The sequence below is a fragment of the Watersipora subatra genome, chromosome 10 (assembly GCF_963576615.1).
Source record: "Watersipora subatra chromosome 10, tzWatSuba1.1, whole genome shotgun sequence".
NCBI classification, from domain to species: Eukaryota; Metazoa; Bryozoa; class Gymnolaemata; order Cheilostomatida; family Watersiporidae; genus Watersipora; species Watersipora subatra.
In genome coordinates, this window is record NC_088717.1 from 31,230,070 (window position 1) to 31,249,036 (window position 18,967).

Consider the following 18,967-nt stretch of genomic DNA (forward strand, 5'->3'; position numbering starts at 1 on the left):
AACCTACTTGGAAAACCTACCCTCGGCGGCCAAGAAAAATGGTACAAAGCCAGTACAAACTGAATGCCTAGCAAGGTTGCTGACGCGCTACCATAGTACGTTCAGCGTGAGTGGCGGAGATGTGGGCCAAACCTCTGAAGTGGATCACTCCATTCCACTGAAAGAAGGAACTCTCTCACTGACTCGCACCAACAAAGGAGGTCGAGGCTAAATGACAGTTACGGGATCTCCTCAACAAAAGGCTCATCAAGCCTGCCAAAGGAGCCAGGCATTCCCTGGTGGTGTTGGTCTAGAAGATGGATGGGAAGTGGAGATTCTGTGTCAATTACCACCAGCTGAATAAGGTCACGAAATAAAATGCCTACTCTTTTCTTTGGATTGAGGACAGCCTCAACACCCTCTCTGGCAGCAAATTCTTTAGCCTACTAAATCTGGTTAGTGGCTGCTCGCAGGTGCCATTAAATGCTGATGCCCAGAAGAAATCGGCATTTGCTACCTACTGCAAACTGCGGAACTGTGGACTCAGCTCTGCCCTGGCCACATTCAAAGGCTGACAGATTGTATGCTGCATAGGCTACATTGGCAGACCCTATTGCTCTACTTGGACGACATTGTAGGCCTCATGCTCAATTTTTACATACACCTAAACTGATTAAAGAAAGTGTTCCAGCAACTGAGGGAGCCGGACTGAAACGTGAGGTAGTCAAGTGCAATATTTTACAGTCGCTGGTGTACTACCTAGGCCAGGTGGCCACATTGAAGGGGTGGCTACTGACCCTAAAAAAGAGGATGATCCGAGAATGGCCAATCTCCAGAAGGCTCAGAGAACTGCAAGACTTCCTGGGCACGGTTAAGTACTACTGCCAGTACATTCCAAGCTTTGCTGCCACAACATGGCCTTTCCACTGATTGACGAGAAAAGGTTACAAGTGGAGGTAGAGTGAAGAAGAGCAGATGGTCTTTAAAGAACTAAAGGAACTCATCTTCTCTGCACCCATCTTGGAATACCCCAAACATACATACTAGACATGGATGCGAGGGGACGTGGAGGGGGTTGTGCTATCCTAGGTTGCGAATGAGCCAAGACAGTGATTGCCTACTTCAGTAAGACCTTAGCACTCATGGAAAAGAATTACTGCATCACCTTGAGAAAGTTGCTGGTCATGGTGAAAGCCATAAAACACTTCCATGCAAGGACTGCTGGCATTGTTAGCTCATCAAGCTAAAAAAGCGGAGCCCAGCAGGAAGGAGCTCGCCATACAAATCAAGGCCTTGTCAAGTAGACTCGATGGAAATACAAAAGCAGTGTCATGGGTTGTCAGAACTGTGCATGAGCTGGTCAGTCACATGAGCAAACTCATTGTCACTGCAGCAGCTGAGGTGGTGTTGGCCCAGGACCTGTGACTTGTTGACCTGTGAACTCTGTGACACGGCTCGGGTGAAAGCTCAAGGTGAAATTGACAAGGAACTTGTCAGGCGCATGCTAAGGGCCGGGGACCTGTGGCTATTATGTACCAGGCATTTTCTCAAGCAAAAAAAGCTGACCAAGGACCAACTAGAGCTGAGAGACCAGGAGCTCTGGCATTTACACAAGCTTCAGCCGTTTTTCCAAATAAGACCAGACAGAGTGTTGGAAGCCTGGAAATCTCCTCACCACCCGCCTTGATGGTGTGCAATCTTCCTGCCAGCCATCAGAGGAATCAGAGTGACAAAAACATGCTCTAGCCTACTTTGGGATAAGAAAATGGCCAGCCACCTTTGCCTGACATGGTACCTGTCGAGATTGACAGTGACAGTAGGGAGACTGGTCAAGAACTGCGAAGTATGCCATGCGGCAAAGTAAGGTGATGCGAAGACAGCTGCTGGTAGACAGAGGCTGTACGTGAGACACCCTTAAAAAAGGTAGCAGTAGACTTGGTGAAACTACTGTCAATGATGCTAAAGAGTAACAAGTAAATATTAGTGGTGGCTGACCACTTTACTCGATGGCAGGCTGCTTTGACTTTCCCAGAAACAATGGTACCAGTGGTGGCTAGAGCCTTGAACAAAAGAGTTTTCTGTTACATGGCTTTTTAGAGTAGATTCACACAAACTAAAGGGCACTGTTTGAGAGCCAGCTAATAACTAAACTGTGTCAGCTCTGGTGTGTGGAGAAGTCACACTCTACCTGCTATCATCCTCAAGCTAATGAAGTGGTGGAGCGCAACAACCGACAGCTGAGCGACTCACTCAAAGCACTGTTGCTAACCAGAGGCGAAGAGGAATGGGACATGCTACTTCTCCAATTGATGAAGAAGTACAGAGGTACATTCCACTTGGAGATGGGAGAAACAGCCAACATGATGATGCCGAGACGAAAGTTAAAACTACCTCACCAACTGGAGTACCATTCTCTATCACTGCAGGTGCAACTGAACTATGAGTACATGGTGGAGCTGCTCAAGTGGATGGAGGAGGTCTATGCCACATCAGAAAAAGACAGATAGCCATAAAACAGGAGAATAAAGAAAAGCCACTCTTCTATGCTCTTGGAGACTAGGTATGGATGGTAAACAAGCAACGGAAAAAAGAAACAACCACAGGCTATAAGCAAAATTCCTTTGACCATACTATGTCAAAAAAGGTTGGCCTAACTACACTTGTCTGATAGAATATCAAAGACCTTAATTTAAGATGAAAGTCGGCTAAAACTATATCATGTATGCCAAGAAAAGTTGGGATGAGCGCCAGCCGCCATCAAGCCCCACAGAGGTACCGACATAAAAAGGGCTAGAAAAATGAGAAAAAACCAAACTGAAAACAGAACTAAAGCCTAGATCAGAAGCTAAAAGAAATCTGGAGCTCATCCAAAAAATTCAAGCTAGGCTGAAAGAGCTTTGACGAAAATTGAAAAACAAACGGCTCAGCATTTAAAAACAACCAGCCAGGTCTCGGAGTCTGGAAAAAGCCGTACTAGGAATCGTTCGACACATCCTTCAGTTGACTTGGACCACTCAGCAGCCTGATCAATATGCAGAATGGGAATGGTTATCTACAATAACAGCCAATCTTGAGCAAACCCGGCAAGGATTATAAATGCCAAGGAAAGAGGTCAAACCCAAGCAATAAGCAGGACAGGACAATTTGTGTTTGAGAATCACAAAAAGCATGTTCTGTCCCAAACACTTATCGAGATTTATCAGCTCAAAAGTTTACAGCATTTCTACGAACCTATCACCATGACTCAGCAAGGTAAAACTAGCGATTCTCCTGAAGTTATATTAAACCAGCTAAAGCTATTACAAGCAAGAGCGGAGGAATGCTTGGAGGCTTCCTGAACTCAAACAAGAAGCCTGTAGCCGTGTGTCAAAGCACGGACTCAGGAGACTCGTATGAGGCAGTGGGGTCCTTCAACAAAGAAGAAAAAGAGCATTTTAGCCAGGTTGCCTTCTTAAGCAACTCTGTTTTTAAAACAGGAAGACTTACATCGAGTCACACCTGGTTGGCGCTCAGGCTTTTACCGACCAACCAAAAACAGTCAATACTATGCCTTACAAGGATTTAGCAAAAGCAAGAGCTGCTTTCAAATGACTTTTTTATGACTCAAGTCAAATCAAATCATATCCGGCAAACTACAAATCAAATCTCCCAAACTTGTCAGCAGATTCGAAGCAAATCAAATCAAATCAGCCCAATAACGAATTCAAATCCTGGATCATTTGAGAATTGTTTGAAATACTATTTTAAATTGTTCGCTCAATTGTTGCATAGTATGATCAATCTACAGTATAGCTGTAGCGATGTAGCCTGTACTCCTATCCATAGGACCTGAACTAGGGGGAAAGGGTAGGGGGTTTGCCCCCACCCCTGCCTGTTTTGGGTTCTATGGATAGGAATAGTATAACTGTATTTCTGTACCACTATATGTATTATGTATGCTAAATTCATCACTAGATACGGTTTTGTTCTTTGTTCTACGAGGTATGTTAAAACGTCATTGCAGAGCACATCATACCATTGGCTCGATACATCAATGAATGAGTGGAGGGTTATGTAACAGTTTATGGTCATGGCGGTGACTTTTCTTTTATTGAAGCTTTTAAGCAAGAATGTACAAATATAAAAACAAACTTTAGATGCTTGTTTAAAGTTACAAAATATAAGATACAAATATAAGATAAAACCTGAAAATATTGGCAAGTGAAACACAGTTACTGAGGCTTGAACTTAAAAGAAATGAAACTAAGCATTGAGCCTATAATTAACAGTTACATAATATTAACACATTTACTTAAATACACTTGTTGCATTTTAGAAAAACTAGCTTGCGCAAGTTTTCTGATGCCAAGGAGCTCCTGTGTGACCTCATGATGAAGCCACTTTTACTAAAAACCCGTTCTATGGGAGCTGATGAAGCTGGTACTGAAAGGACCTTCAGTGCCAGCTTGCTAAGCCTCAGTGACTGTGTCTCACCTTGCCAATAGCTTAGAGTGTTACAAGAAGATCTGCTTTTCGCCATATACTTTTCAATCTCCTGATTTACTGAATTCAGGTTACTTGTACTAGCTAAAGGTGCTCTATTCAAAAAATCAGCGAACATATCTTCATTATCACATATTTGTATTTGCTGAGTGCATGTGACTTCCTCTTTCTGTACATCGTCCTTTTTAATCGAAATCCCGTTTCAAGTATTATACTTCACTTAGTAAGTAAGTTACTGTGTATAAATTATTATTAATTATACTATTATACATATAATATAATGAATTATATAATAATAATGTATACATAAATGGTAATGTTAAAACTATGTATGGTATATAATTATTACATTTATTATACTTACTTGGATAGAATACTATTGTTATGCTATTCATTTATAATTTAAAATAATAAATTAAATCAAAATTTTATTTAATATTATTCTAATCAATTTGATATAACAAATAAAATTTTAATTTATTTTATTAATTAAATTCTTCCCAATTATAATATAATGCATATTTATATTCATGAACATTGTCATTACTGTGAACATTAAATGTGTCCGCGGCATGGAATAGTATTGTATAGAATATTATATATATATATCATAATACTCTATTCATTCATTCATGGCGTAGGCACAGCACAAGTAAATTTTATTTTGTCTAGTGACTGTGAGGTTAGGGTGGGATAGTCACAACCAATTTCTAGCAATCAAATAATTGATATCAAAGTATTCAATGCCAGCACCACAACTACAAACATGCTTTTTCCACAACTTACCAGAGCTGCTCATGTTGATTTTTTTACACACACGACACGCGGTCCTTTTCTTTTTTCTGTAGAGGGACACGCATGTGGTTGCTTAGCCTCGGTATCAATGATGCGCATTTCTTGCCAAAGTTTGGGCTAACTTTGCAAACGTCGTAAAAATGTTTCAAACGGTTACAGAAGACAAGGCTATCGATAGCGATGTGATTTGATTTATTTTTCAAATCAAGTCTTCAAATCAGCCCGAAACTTCAAATCAAATCAAGTTACATCCAAAACTTTTCAAATCGAATCAAATCACCATTTGTGTCAAATCAGTACAATATGATTTGTTTTAAATATTCAAATCACCATGATTTGAGAGCAGCTCTAGCAAAAGCTGCCAGTCAACTGAATCAAAGTAAATCTTTTCTACTTGAGATACATGAGAACCTCAACTGGTTGGAAGAGATTGAGGAGGCCGAGTTGCCAAAACAGCTTGAATCTTTTGTATGACTGAAGCCAAACCAACTAGGGAGCTGACCTTGACTTGTACCTCAGCTAAGACTAAGATGCTGGTAGTAGAACTAAAAAAGATGCCTGACCACCTGCCCAAAAGTAATGTCATCAGGACGAAACAGTTTGTCAGCAAGGCCAAATCAATCAAGGTGAGAGAGGCCACACAGGGGAAACTTGGTACATGCGGGCTGTATGGCATCATCACAAGCATGCGGAGATGCCGACAGCAGAACATATTACAGCACTTTGACATCTTTGTGAGTTTCTGTTGACGCTAGCATGTCTCACGCAATCAGGTCATGTCGCACCAAGATTTACATAAAGGTGGCAAGAGCAAGAGTGCTGTCTATTTCGTCGACCAAGAAAAATAGACAACTTTTTTGAGAGTAAAAGGATAGCCTGCCGACCATCTGATGAAGCCGTGTATCGCTATCTTGAATGTGGCTTGCCGGTCTCAAAAAAAGCCTGAAGTCAAACCGGTTTGATTGGACAGACACAAGCCTAAGGAGACATGACAGATGAAGCGACCGGTCGAGTCACCAGAGCTGAAGCAGACTCGGCGATCCAGCATCACCTACCCTCATCCATACCATTTTGAATCCACTGATCGGCTGAGTCGGCCCGTGCATAGATCTGCTACAAAGCCGACCAGATGGGACCTTACTCTGACACGGCTGAGTCACACTTAGATCGACTGACTTGAATATTGGAATGCCCATGTGCCTACCAGCCATTGTACCACAGCCAAAGAGAGCGAAGCGGGCAGCTCTTGGAGGATAGTCGAAGCTGGTAGGAGCTGGCCATGTGAACTTACACATTGATCAGATCTAGGAGGTTGGGAGAAAACAACCGAGTTTTTCAGGGTCAGAGGTCTGCTGCCTGGAGTACAGAGCTCGACAGCGCAGGCTCTGGGCTCAGCTGAGCTCTCCTCCAAAAGGTGAGTGGGAGGCCCCGAGGGGTTCTACTGGGAAAAGAGTGTGGCGGCTGACAGTTGGGCCCAGAGTCGAGTGAAGGATTAAGCCAGAAGATTTTGAGTCAGACACTTGAGTCAGACACTAGGACCGAGCCGAGTCTCGGCACGGCATTAGAGCCACGGTCGGTTGAGTGATCATCAAATCAGCCTTATGACAGAAGAGCAAGGCTTGCTGTCCAATGAAAACCATATAAGACGACACAAAAGTGACAGAAGGTAGAGCACCTGGAATTTTCACATCATGCAGTTTACTGTTTGTTTGTCGCATCTGTTAAGCTGTACTCTTATATATATATTTGAGAAATATATACTTGTTGCCTTGTACTCAAGTGGTCTTGTGGAGCAGTAAAAAAACACGGCAGTTTCCTTTATGTTATTTGTATTATAGCAGACTGATATAAAATACTTCATTACAAGGTGTGTAGAACATCAACTGTAAACCTGATATTGCTTGTAACAGCTAAAGCCTTCCATGATTCTCATTTCTATCTGTCAAAAGTACCTTTTATGAAGGATATATACCATCATAGAAACTTTCATCAAAAGATTCAACCTTTATAATTTTGTACATATTCAAGCAAAAACTGATTGTAGGAAAGCCCAACCTTGCACGCAATAGAATGCAAAGACTGAATATATGCTGACTAGAGAATATATGCTGACTAGAGAATATATGCTGACTAGAGAATATATGCTGACTAGAGAATATATGCTGACTAGAGACTATATGCTGACTAGAGAATATATGCTGACTAGAGAATATATGCTGACTAGAGAATATATGCTGACTAGAGAATATATGCTGACTAGAGACTATATGCTGACTAGAGAATATATGCTGACTAGAGAATATATGCTGACTAGAGACTATATGCTGACTAGAGAATATATGCTGACGAGAGAATATATGCTGACTAGAGAATATATGCTGACTAGAGAATATATGCTGACTAGAAAATATATGCTGACTAGAGAATATATGCTGACTAGAGACTCCGCATATATGATAAGATATCAATATTTTAGAATGAGCCTCAATGAATTATTTTTATTGACTAATCTACTTGGAATCTATTTTTCATCTAAGCTGTCGGGTGGCTTGTAATATTCTTCAATTTGAATTCAAACAACTCATGAAATTTTCAATTTATTATGTCATGGTTGCACTCCCTATAATTCTCAGTTTAGCTACCTGAGTTCAGTTGTCCAACTCGAAAGAAGCTAGCGATAATGCAGATCTTACCTAGCACAGTCAGAGCGATTGCATCATTCATCATGAGCTCATTGCTGCCGCACAGCGCTGCCATAATTCCAATGATGAGACATAGCCAAAATGTTGATGAACTATAAGGCCGAGGGCTGCAAGAGTCTATGTCACAGCTAAAGCATGTAAAGTTACTTCGCTCATGCGCTGCCTTCAATATCTTGGATTCATTTTTGGTGCTGCCACAACCTTCTCCGCATGTAACTATACAAGTCTTGGCGTTCACTTTAACTTCTATCTGCGGTGGTCCTTGACAACCAGGGAAACTCTGATTAATACTAAATAGGTGAAAATAGCGCTCTTCTATCTGATGAACGTAGGTTCTGTTGATAGATGCATTTGTACACAAGACTTGAGCAGAGATGACTTGACTAGGTTGTATTTTGGAGATTGGAGGCACGGCGAGAAGTGTGGCATACAAAGGGCCAGTGAGGATGCAGCTGACAATAAGTATAGCTTTGTGAAGTTGATACTTGTCTGCTATGAAACCCACTATGGCGTTTTTAAAAAATGTGAGAAAAAATATAAGGGAATAAATTACAGCAATCTCCGTCTGCTGAATACCAAGCTGTATGAAGAAGATTGGCAGGTAGGGTATAAGTGTGGCAATAGCTGCAACAGAAACGGGAAACAGATACAGTCACAAGTGCTGAGCAGACATCTGATATACAGTCACTAGTGCTGAGCAGACATCGAATATACAATCACTAGTGCTGAGCAGACATCTGATATACAGTCACTAGTGCTGAGCAGACTTCGAATATACAGTCACTAGTGCTGAGCAGACATCTGATATACATTCACTAGTGCTGAGCAGACATCTGATATACAGTCACTAGTGCTGAGCAGACATCGAATATACAGTCACTAGTGCTGAGCAGACGTCGGATATGCAGTCACTAATGCTGAGCAGACGTCGGATATACAGTCACTAGTGCTGAGCAGACGTCGGATGTACAGTCACTAGTGCTGAGCAGACTTCGAATATACAGTCACGAGGGCTGAGCAGACATCGAATATACAGTCGCTAGTGCTGAGCAAACATCGAATATACAGTCATTAGGGCTGAGCAGACACCGAATATACAGTCACTAGTGCTGAGCAGACATCGAATATACAGTCACTAGTGCTGAGCAGACGTCGGATATGCAGTCACTAATGCTGAGCAGACATTGGATATACAGTCACTAGTGCTGAGCAGACGTCAGATATACAGTCACTAGTGCTGAGCAGACATCGAATATACAGTCACTAGTGCTGAGCAGACATCGAATATACAGTCACTAGGGCTGAGCAGACGTCGAATATACAGTCACTAGTGATGAACAGACGTCAGATATACAGTCTCTAGTGCTGAGCATACATCGGATATACAGTCACTAGTGCTGAGCAGATGTCGGATATACAGTCACTAGTGCTGAGCAGACATCGAATATACAGTCGCTAGGGCTGAGCAGACATCGAATATACAGTCACTAGTGCTGAGCAGACATCGAATATACAGTAACTAGGGCTGAGCAGACGTCGAATATACGGTCACTAGTGCTGAGCAGATGTCGGCTATACAGTCACTAGTGCTGAGCAGATGTCGAATATACAGTCACAAGTGCTGAGCAGACATCGAATATACAGTCACTAGGGCTGAGCAGACATCGGATATACAGTCACTAGGGCTGAGCAGATAATCTATACTTACAAGTGAAAGAGCTGAGCAACTGTTGAATTAACTTTAGAATAAGGTTTTTATATGATTGCAGTAACAGCTGTACATTGGATGTACAATGGATGTACATTTAATGTACATTAAAAAAGTACAAATAAATCAGAGCAACTGATGACACAGCATGCAACAAGATAACAGAATACTATTAATATCATAGGATAATGGCAATGCTTCCATGTGATATTACAAAATCTGAATGAATACAGATGTCGGTATGCTGTCAGGTCAACACACTGGTTGCCATGATACTTTGTCTCACCTTAACCAAATGTCGAGCTATTAATCACATCTTCACAATACAAACACTCTCCTATGAGCTATCTATCAACACATAACAAGTCTGATACACTGCCAACCCAAACAAAGAATGTTGCTGATTAACTTAGTTCACTGGTAATGTTTATGGGGCAGCGTGGAGCAATTATAAGGCGCAATTGCCTACTGAATTACAAGACACGCGACATTGAACCTTTAAACAGATTGAGCTAAAGTTTCCCTAGTCAAAGACTTGAAGGATTCAGAAATCATACCAAACCAAAACTTTAGTAACAAGGAAAGAGTAATGTGGGAATCACTTAAGTATGTTCAAAATTTCACATGAAGTGCTATTCTGTTTCAAGTAAGATTTAAACCCTGACTTTTCTAAGTATGTAGAGATGCGCCTTTTCCATTACTTTTCCAAGTTTCAACACAACTAATGGCTTTAATACAAGATCAAGTACTGGTTTTATAACATAACTAAAATACACATTTAAAACTCCCAACAGAATACCCATTACGACGTGTTAATGATCTTGCTATTATAAACATGAAGGAAAAGACAGAGAGAAAAACCAAAGTAAAAGCATGCCAGCAAAAGATGATAAACCAACTACAGGCAGCACTAGTTATCAAAAAAATCATTTAGCTTTGGTAGTTTTCGGAAAAGGCAAAATAGAAACCTATGTTTACTAGCTTTATGATATACTCGTAGCTCGAGAGTCTAGAGCACTATACAGCACTAGATCTGTAGGCTACTCTAGAGCACTATACAGTACTAGAGCTGTAGGCTACTCTAGAGCACTATACAGTACTAGAGCTGTAGGCTACTCTAGAGCACTATACAGCACTAGAGCTGTAGGCTACTCTAGAGCACTATACAGCACTAGAGCTGTAGGCTACTCTAAAGCACTGTACAGTACTAGAGCTGTAGGCTACTCTAGAGCACTGTACAGCACTAGAGCTGTAGGCTACTCTAGAGCACTATACAGTACTAGAGCTGTAGGCTACTCTAGAGCACTGTACAGTACTAGAGCTGTAGGCTACTCTAGAGCACTGTACAGCATTAGAGCTGTAGGCTACTCTAGAGCACTGTACAGTACTAGAGCTGTAGGCTACTCTAGAGCACTATACAGTACTAGAGCTGTAGGCTACTCTAGAGCACTGTACATCACTAGAGCTGTAGGCTACTCTAGAGCACTATACAGCACTAGAGCTGTAGGCTACTCTAGAGCCCTGTACAGCAATACAGAATCTGTCGCATGACAAATCGCGCTGCAAACCGTACAGCAGCCCGTAGAGCAAACCGTACAGCAGACGGTAGAGCAAACCGTACAGCAGCCCGTAGAGCAGACCGTAGAGCAGACCGTACAGAAGCCCGTAGAGCAGACCGTAGAGCAGACTGTACAGCAGCCCGTACAGCAGACTGTACAGCAGACTGTACAGCAGGCCGTACAGCAGGTCGTACAGCAGTTCGTACAGCAGCCCGTACAGCCGACCGTACAGCAGGCCGTACAGCAGTTTGTACAGCAGTTCATACAGCAGGCTACACAGAAGTACGTACAACAGGCCGTAAAGCAGGCCATACAGAAGGCCGTGCAGTAGTCATAGAGTTGTTCAGAATAGAGCTAGTCAAACCTGCCAATTAAACACACCTTATTTTAAATAGAATATAGATTCGCTTTAAAATTGTCTCTTTTTCATGGATGCACTGTGCTTCGAAGAATTTTCACTCCTAATTCGAACATCGCAAAACTTCTAGGCTGAAAGGGTTTCTCACTTTGCCCTATATTTTCTGGTACTCCTGCTGTACTACGCATGTAGCAGCAGTGTGATCTTCTGGTAATCCTGCTGTACTACGCATGTAGCAGCAGTGTGACCTTCTGGTACTCCTGCTGTATTACGCATGTAGCAGCAGTGTGACCTTCTGGTACTCCTGCTGTACTACGCATGTAGCAGCAGTGTGACCTTCTGGTACTCCTGCTGTACTACGCATGTAGCAGCAGTGTGACCTTCTGGTACTCCTGCTGTACTACGCATGTAGCAGCAGTGTGACCTTCTGGTACTCCTGCTGTATTACGCATGTAGCAGCAGTGTGACCTTCTGGTACTCCTGCTGTACTACGCATGTAGCAGCAGTGTGACCTTCTGGTACTCCTGCTGTACTACGCATGTAGCAGCAGTGTGACCTTCTGGTACTCCTGCTGTACTACGCATGTAGCAGCAGTGTGACCTTCTGGTACTCCTGCTGTATTACGCATGTAGCAGCAGTGTGACCTTCTGGTACTCCTGCTGTACTACGCATGTAGCAGCAGTGTGACCTTCTGGTACTCCTGCTGTATTACGCATGTAGCAGCAGTGTGACCTTCTGGTACTCCTGCTGTACTACGCATGTAGCAGCAGTGTGACCTTCTGGTACTCCTGCTGTACAAGTACAACAACCATCATTACTTCCATAGTACTGTTACCCCTTGAAAATTTTGCTATTTGAAGCCAATATTGCAAAGAAATTACGAAATATGTCCACTCTTAATCAGCAACTACTGCCAGCAGTTAACTCATGCCATACAAAGACCCACTCTGTTTATGCATATAAAGTTTGCAAAGAAAGGAAAGTAACTAATTGGAACAAACTAACACTGGTTAAGCCAACTAGTCTCTTTCATTTTTCTCTTCTGTATATTTCTCTGCATTAAAGATGATAACTTTGATAACAGGAATCTCTTGCCTATAGCTTGTACATGTACCTAAGTTAAAGCAGTTAACAGTATGAATAAGAAATTGGCACTGCCTACTAATTAGGTCAAAGGATAGAGCTGAGAAACTTTACGGGGTTATTATCTGGAGCTTGAACCAAGCTGGCGTTAGGCTGTGTATCCTGTTACAATCCTAAGCATTGAAGGCATGTTTCAAACAACCCCATTCTACACGTAGTTTGAATAAACTAGTCTAGACAATGAGGCTTGTGGGAAATGCTTTCTATCACCTTATTAGCTTTGTGCACTGGTCGGAAGTTCATATTTATTCATAGCGCATCACATAAGTAAATTTTGCCATTGCAACAGCTGGTCGCTTGCCATTAGCAATGCTGAATCCCGACTCGTTTTAATTCAATGGAAGCATTAACATCCACAGCAAAAATTTTAAGGATGCAAAGTAAGGAATCTGAGAAAACCTTTACTAATTTTCAACCGATGTTAATGCCAGCGCCCGTCTCTACAATTGCTCCAGCTTTCCTAGAACTACATTCAATATTACTTATAAAGGTTGTATAGATTTTAATGCTAGTCTGGCCTAGTGTTGTACAGGTCAATCCACTTTGTACTATGTTTTTTGTGAAGTAGTTAAGTCATATCCTGTCCGGAAGAAGACAGTTTGCAAAGAAAATATTCTCTGCTCGCCTAATGTCAAACATTGTACCAAAATTAGACCTTGAGGATGCAGGCAGTTATGCTACCTAAGTTTACTCAAATTTCCTAGTTCCTCGCTTCATAATATTAGCCCAAAGTCCTGAAATACTGGTTAAGACAGTGCCAAGCAGTTTACACGGATGATCTTTGGGAATGCTAGCCGTGAGTCACCAAGATAAATATAAAGGTTTCGAGGTTACTTCTACTGAACTTCCACATATAAAGACCTTGGAGTTACTCACACTTATCTTCCTTTTATGAAGACCTTGGAGTTACTCCTGCTGATCTTTCATATGTAAAGACCTTGGAGTTACTCCTACCGATCTTCCATTTATGAAGACCTTGGAGTTAATCCTACTGATCTCTCATAAAGAAAGACCTTGGAGTTACTCCTACTGATTTTCCATATATAAAGACCTTGGAGTTACTCCTACTGATCTTCCATTTATGAAGACCTTGGAGTTACTCCTGCTGATCTTTCATATGTAAAGACCTTGGAGTTACTCCTACCGATCTTCCATTTATGAAGACCTTGGAGTTAATCCTACTGATCTCTCATAAAGAAAGACCATGGAGTTACTCCTACTGATTTTCCATATATAAAGACCTTGGAGTTACTCCTACTGATCATCCATTTATGAAGACCTTGGAGTTACTCCTGCTGATCTTTCATATGTAAAGACCTTGGAGTTACTCCTACTGATCTTCCATTTATGAAGACCTTGGAGTTAATCCAACTGATCTCTCATAAAGAAAGACCTTTGAGTTACTCCTACTGATTTTCCATATATAAAGACCTTGGAGTTACTCCTACTGATCTTCCATTTATGAAGACCTTGGAGTTACTCCCACTGATCTTCCATATATAAAGACCTTTGAGTTACTCCCACTGATCTTCCATTTATGAAGACCTTGGAGTTACTCCTACTGATCTTCCATATAGAAAGACCTTGGAGTTACTCCTACTGATTTTCCATATATAAAGACCTTGTAGTTACTTCTACTGATCTTCCATTTATGAAGACCTTGGAGTTACTCCTACTGATCTTCCATGCCAGAGGTCATAGTGGCACCCTTCTGCGTTGCTTAGCAGAACACTTTCAAAATAGGAATGACTGTATTGTGAAAAATGTTTAAAATGGAAAGAACTTTTGCGCCCCATTCAGAAGTCCCGCTTCCATCTTTTTCAAGTATGAAGCAATCAGCAAAAATTATCGAGTAATCAGCTTAGCGAGAATTGCGGATTTTTGCCATTTCCATGTTACAGATGATGCAAACTTGTGAATTAACTGTGTCATGGAATTAACTGTGTCATGGAATTAACTGTGTCATGGAATTAACTGTGTGATGGAATTAACTGTGTCATGGAATTAACTGTGTCATGGAATTAACTGTGTCATGGAATTAACTGTGTCATGGAATTAACTGTGTCATGGAATCAACTGTGTCATGGAATTAACTGTGTCATGGAATTAACTGTGTCATGGAATTAACTGTGTCATGGAATTAACTGTGTCATGGAATTAACTGTGTCATGGAATTAACTGTGTCATGGAATTAACTGTGTCATGGAATTAACTGTGTCATGGAATTAACTGTGTCATTGAATTAACTGTGTCATGAAATTAACTGTGTCATGGAATTAACTGTGTCATGGAATTAACTGTGTCATGGAAATACGGTGAATTAACTGTGTCATGGAAATACGGTGAATTAACTGTGTCATGGAAATACGGTGAATTAACTGTATCATGGAAATATGGCGAATTAACTGTGTCATGGAAATACGGCGAATTAACTGTGTCATGGAAATACGGTGAATTAACTGTGTCATGGAAATACGGTGAATTAACTTTGTCATGGAAATATGGTGAATTAACTGTGTCATGGAAATACGGTGAATTAACTGTGTCATGGCAATACGTTGAATTAACTGTGTCATGAAAATACGGTGAATTAACTGTGTCATGGAAATACAGTGAATGAAAAATTTACTTTTTCACAAATGATAGTTTGAATGAAAGGAATGACAATACCCAGCTAAAAAAATTTTAGAAATACATTACAGTGCAGAAATACAGTACAGTAATACAGTACAGTAATACAGTACAGTACAGAAATACAGTACAGAAATACAGTACAGTATAGAAATACAGTACAGTACAGAAATACAGTACAGTATAGAAATACAGTACAGTACAGAAATACAGTACAGTACAGAAATACAGTACAGTATAGAAATGCAGTACAGTACAGAAATACAGTACAGTACAGAAATACAGTACAGTACAGAAATACAGTACAGTATAGAAATACAGTACAGTACAGAAATACAGTACAGAAATACAGTACAGAAATACAGTACAGAAATACAGTACAGAAATACAGTACAGAAATACAGTACAGTATAGAAATACAGTACAGTATAGAAATTATTAAATATTATGTGTCATACCAGTCAGTAAAACATACCATGTGTCATAGCAGTAGGTAGAACATATCATGTGTCATACCAGTTAGTTGAGCATATCATATGCCATACCAGTCAGTAAAGCATACCATGTGTCATACCAGCCAGTAAAATATAGCATGTGTCATACTAGTTAGTTGAACATATCATGTGTCCCACCAGTCAGCGAAACATATTGTGTGTCATACCAGTAGGTAGAACATATTATGTGTCATACCAGTTAGTTGAACATACAGTCAGTAAAACATACCATGTGTCATGCCAGTAGGTAAAACATACCATGTGTCATATACCAAGCAGTATTTGGGTCCAGAGACAAGTAGATGATCGTATACTAAGGAATGCCTCAATTGAAAGTAACAGTGACAAAACTATCTAATACATAACAATACACAGAAAACCTGATATAATGAGGTTACGATACAAAAATACCTGATAGAGTGAGGGTGCAATACAGAAAATACCTGACAAAATGCGGTTACAATGCAGAAAAAACCTGTTGGAGTGAGGTTGCAATACGAAAAATACTTGATAGAAGAGGGCAAAAATACTGAAAATACCTGATAGCATGAGGTAAGAATAGATAAATTACTTGACAGACTGAGGTTAGAATACAGAAAGTAACCAATAGGGTGAAGTTAGCATACTGAGAATACCTGATAGAGTGAAGTTAGCATACTAAAAATACCTGATAGAGTGAAGTTAGAATACTGAAAATACCTGATAGAGTGAAGTTAGCATATTGAAAATACCTGATAGAGTGAAGTTAGAATACTGAAAATACCTGATAGAGTGAAATCAGCATACTAAAAATGCCTGATAGAGTGAAGTTAGCATACTGAAAATACCTGATAGAGTGAAGTTAGCATACTGAAAATACCTGATAGAGTGAAATTAGCATACTAAAATACCTGATAGAGTGAAGTTAGAATACTGAAAATACCTGATAGAGTGAAGTTAGAATACTGAAAATACCTGATAGAGTGAAATTAGCATACCGAAAATACCTGATAAGTGAAGTTAGCATACTGAAAACATCTGATAGAGTGAAGTTAGAATACTGAAAATACCTGATAGAGTGAGAAAGTAGAATATCTTGATGGTCAATAGTTGAGGGTTGATATGAAAGCACTTCTTCAGTGCAGGATTGGTGTTGCACAGGCACTGCATCTTCGTGATTGGCATAGAATCCTGTAAATTGAACTAATGTTTAGCAAGCCCATACAAGTGCAGGTCATTTGCGCTTGCTAGCAGTCGGCAAGTGACAGGATGGCGTGCTGAGCTCTGGCCTTAACACAAACAAGCTATTGATTGGCGTTACGCAATAAGTCTGTGAGAATAGAGGATTATGCCATGCTTAGAAACAGGAGAAATATAGAAACCATCCCTAGACTAGAGATAATCACACGAGTATTCATATTTGGTCAAACAGATAAAGGAGAGCACAGGAGAGCTCACATGCTCCCATATTCTCTCATATGAGAGCATATGATAGCTCACATACTCTGCAAAAATAAAAAGAGCAATAGGCAGAGTGTGTATAGCAATAGAGTATGTATAGCAATAGAGTGTGTATAGCAATAGAGTGTGTATAGCAATAGAGTGTGTATAGCAATAGAGTGTGTATAGCAATAGAGTGTGTATAGCAATAGAGTGCGTATAGCAATAGAGTACGTATAGCAATAGAGGGCGTGTAGCAATAGAGTACGTATAGCAATAGAGTGCGTATAGCAATAGAGTGCGTATAGCAAAAGGCATGTGCAGAGATTAATTATATTCTAGAGCAGATGGGGCCTGCAGTGTGAAATGGCATATAAAACAGAGGGCTTCTTTAGGTAAAGAGAGAAAAGTGTTGAATAGTGGGGGGCATATTGGGTGTGAAAAAGTTGTAAATATAGGACATTTAGGAAAAGTGGCAGGCATATTGGCTGGAAAAAGGGTGCAAAATACATTTAGGAAAAGTAGATTAATATAGAAAGGTGATACAGAATGAAAGCAAAAGTTCAAAGCTAGTTGTCAATCTTTAATCATCAGCTGACGCCTGCCCACTACGTATATAATGTATTTCACCAAACATCCTGTGTGAGATTTATGGGGTAAAACATCACGCAGGGCTGCTGATAACCATTTTGTGTAGCAAATATGACTTGAAACTATAAAAATGAAATCCAAACTTAAATTGTGGGATACTGCGAGTGGGGTGTGGACTGTACATTTGGCGGGAAATATAGGACATTTAGGAAAAGTGGCAGGCATATTGGCTGGAAAAAGGGTGCAAAATACATTTAGGAAAAGTAGATTAATATAGAAAGGTGATACAGAATGAAAGCAAAAGTTCAAAGCTGGTTGTCAATCTTTAATCCTGACGCGACACTCGCCAGGATTGCAGGAGCTAAAGTTATCACTAAACTTGTTGCTAATTCTGGATATTATCAAATATTGCTCTCAGAGAAATCTAAACTGTTAACAACATTTATCACTCCATTCGGACGCTATTGTTACAACAGAGTACCCTTTGGCCTAGTGAGCACAGGAGACATATTCCAACACTGCATGAGAGACATCTTGAAAGGATTAGACGGGGTTGGCTGCCGTATGGACGATCTGCTTATAGTACCGTCAGCAAAAAGGAGCATGACTAGACAGGATCAAATCAGCAAGCATGACTCTGAACCCTGCCAAATGTAAATTCTCAGTACAATCCGTCATTTTCCTCAGACAACAAATCAGCAGTGAAGGCATATCACCCGATCCTGATCGTGGTAGAGATATTCAAGAGTTGTCTGATCCTACAGATACAATTCAACTACAAAGTTTGCTAGGTTCAGTCAACCAACTAGGCAAGTTCTCACCTAGAATTACCGAACTAACCCTACCATTACGTGCATTGTTAAAATAATTGTTGCAATAAAATTCACATTACAGTTATTTGGTAACAAAAGATTTTCCATGGCTTACTCTGCTGTGTTGTAGGTGCCAAATATGTGGAAATGTGATTACAAGCTCTTAAAAGCGCCAAAACTAAAAGCTGTCGAAGATTGGAATCTCTTTATTTTGATGATGTAGCTAAGAAATTTGGTTATTGTCTTGTCATGTGATGTTCTTACGTGAATTGAAAGGCCAATAAAAAGCTCAAT

The 18,967-nt window shown here is 40.4% G+C and overlaps 1 protein-coding gene across 1 annotated transcript in view; it reads right to left on the reverse strand.

The window, feature by feature from the left end:
- LOC137406966 (major facilitator superfamily domain-containing protein 6-like) overlaps positions 1-17,011 on the reverse strand; it is a 50,875-nt gene extending 33,864 nt beyond the window's left edge. Inside the window, exons 1-2 of the mRNA XM_068093566.1 lie at positions 16,901-17,011; positions 7,950-8,582 (exon numbers count right to left, since the gene is read on the reverse strand). Of these exons, the coding sequence (XP_067949667.1) occupies positions 7,950-8,582; positions 16,901-17,000 (733 nt within the window). The 5' untranslated portion in view covers positions 17,001-17,011. The remainder of the gene's footprint in view (positions 1-7,949; positions 8,583-16,900) is intronic.
- Between the last annotated feature and the right edge of the window lie 1,956 nt (positions 17,012-18,967).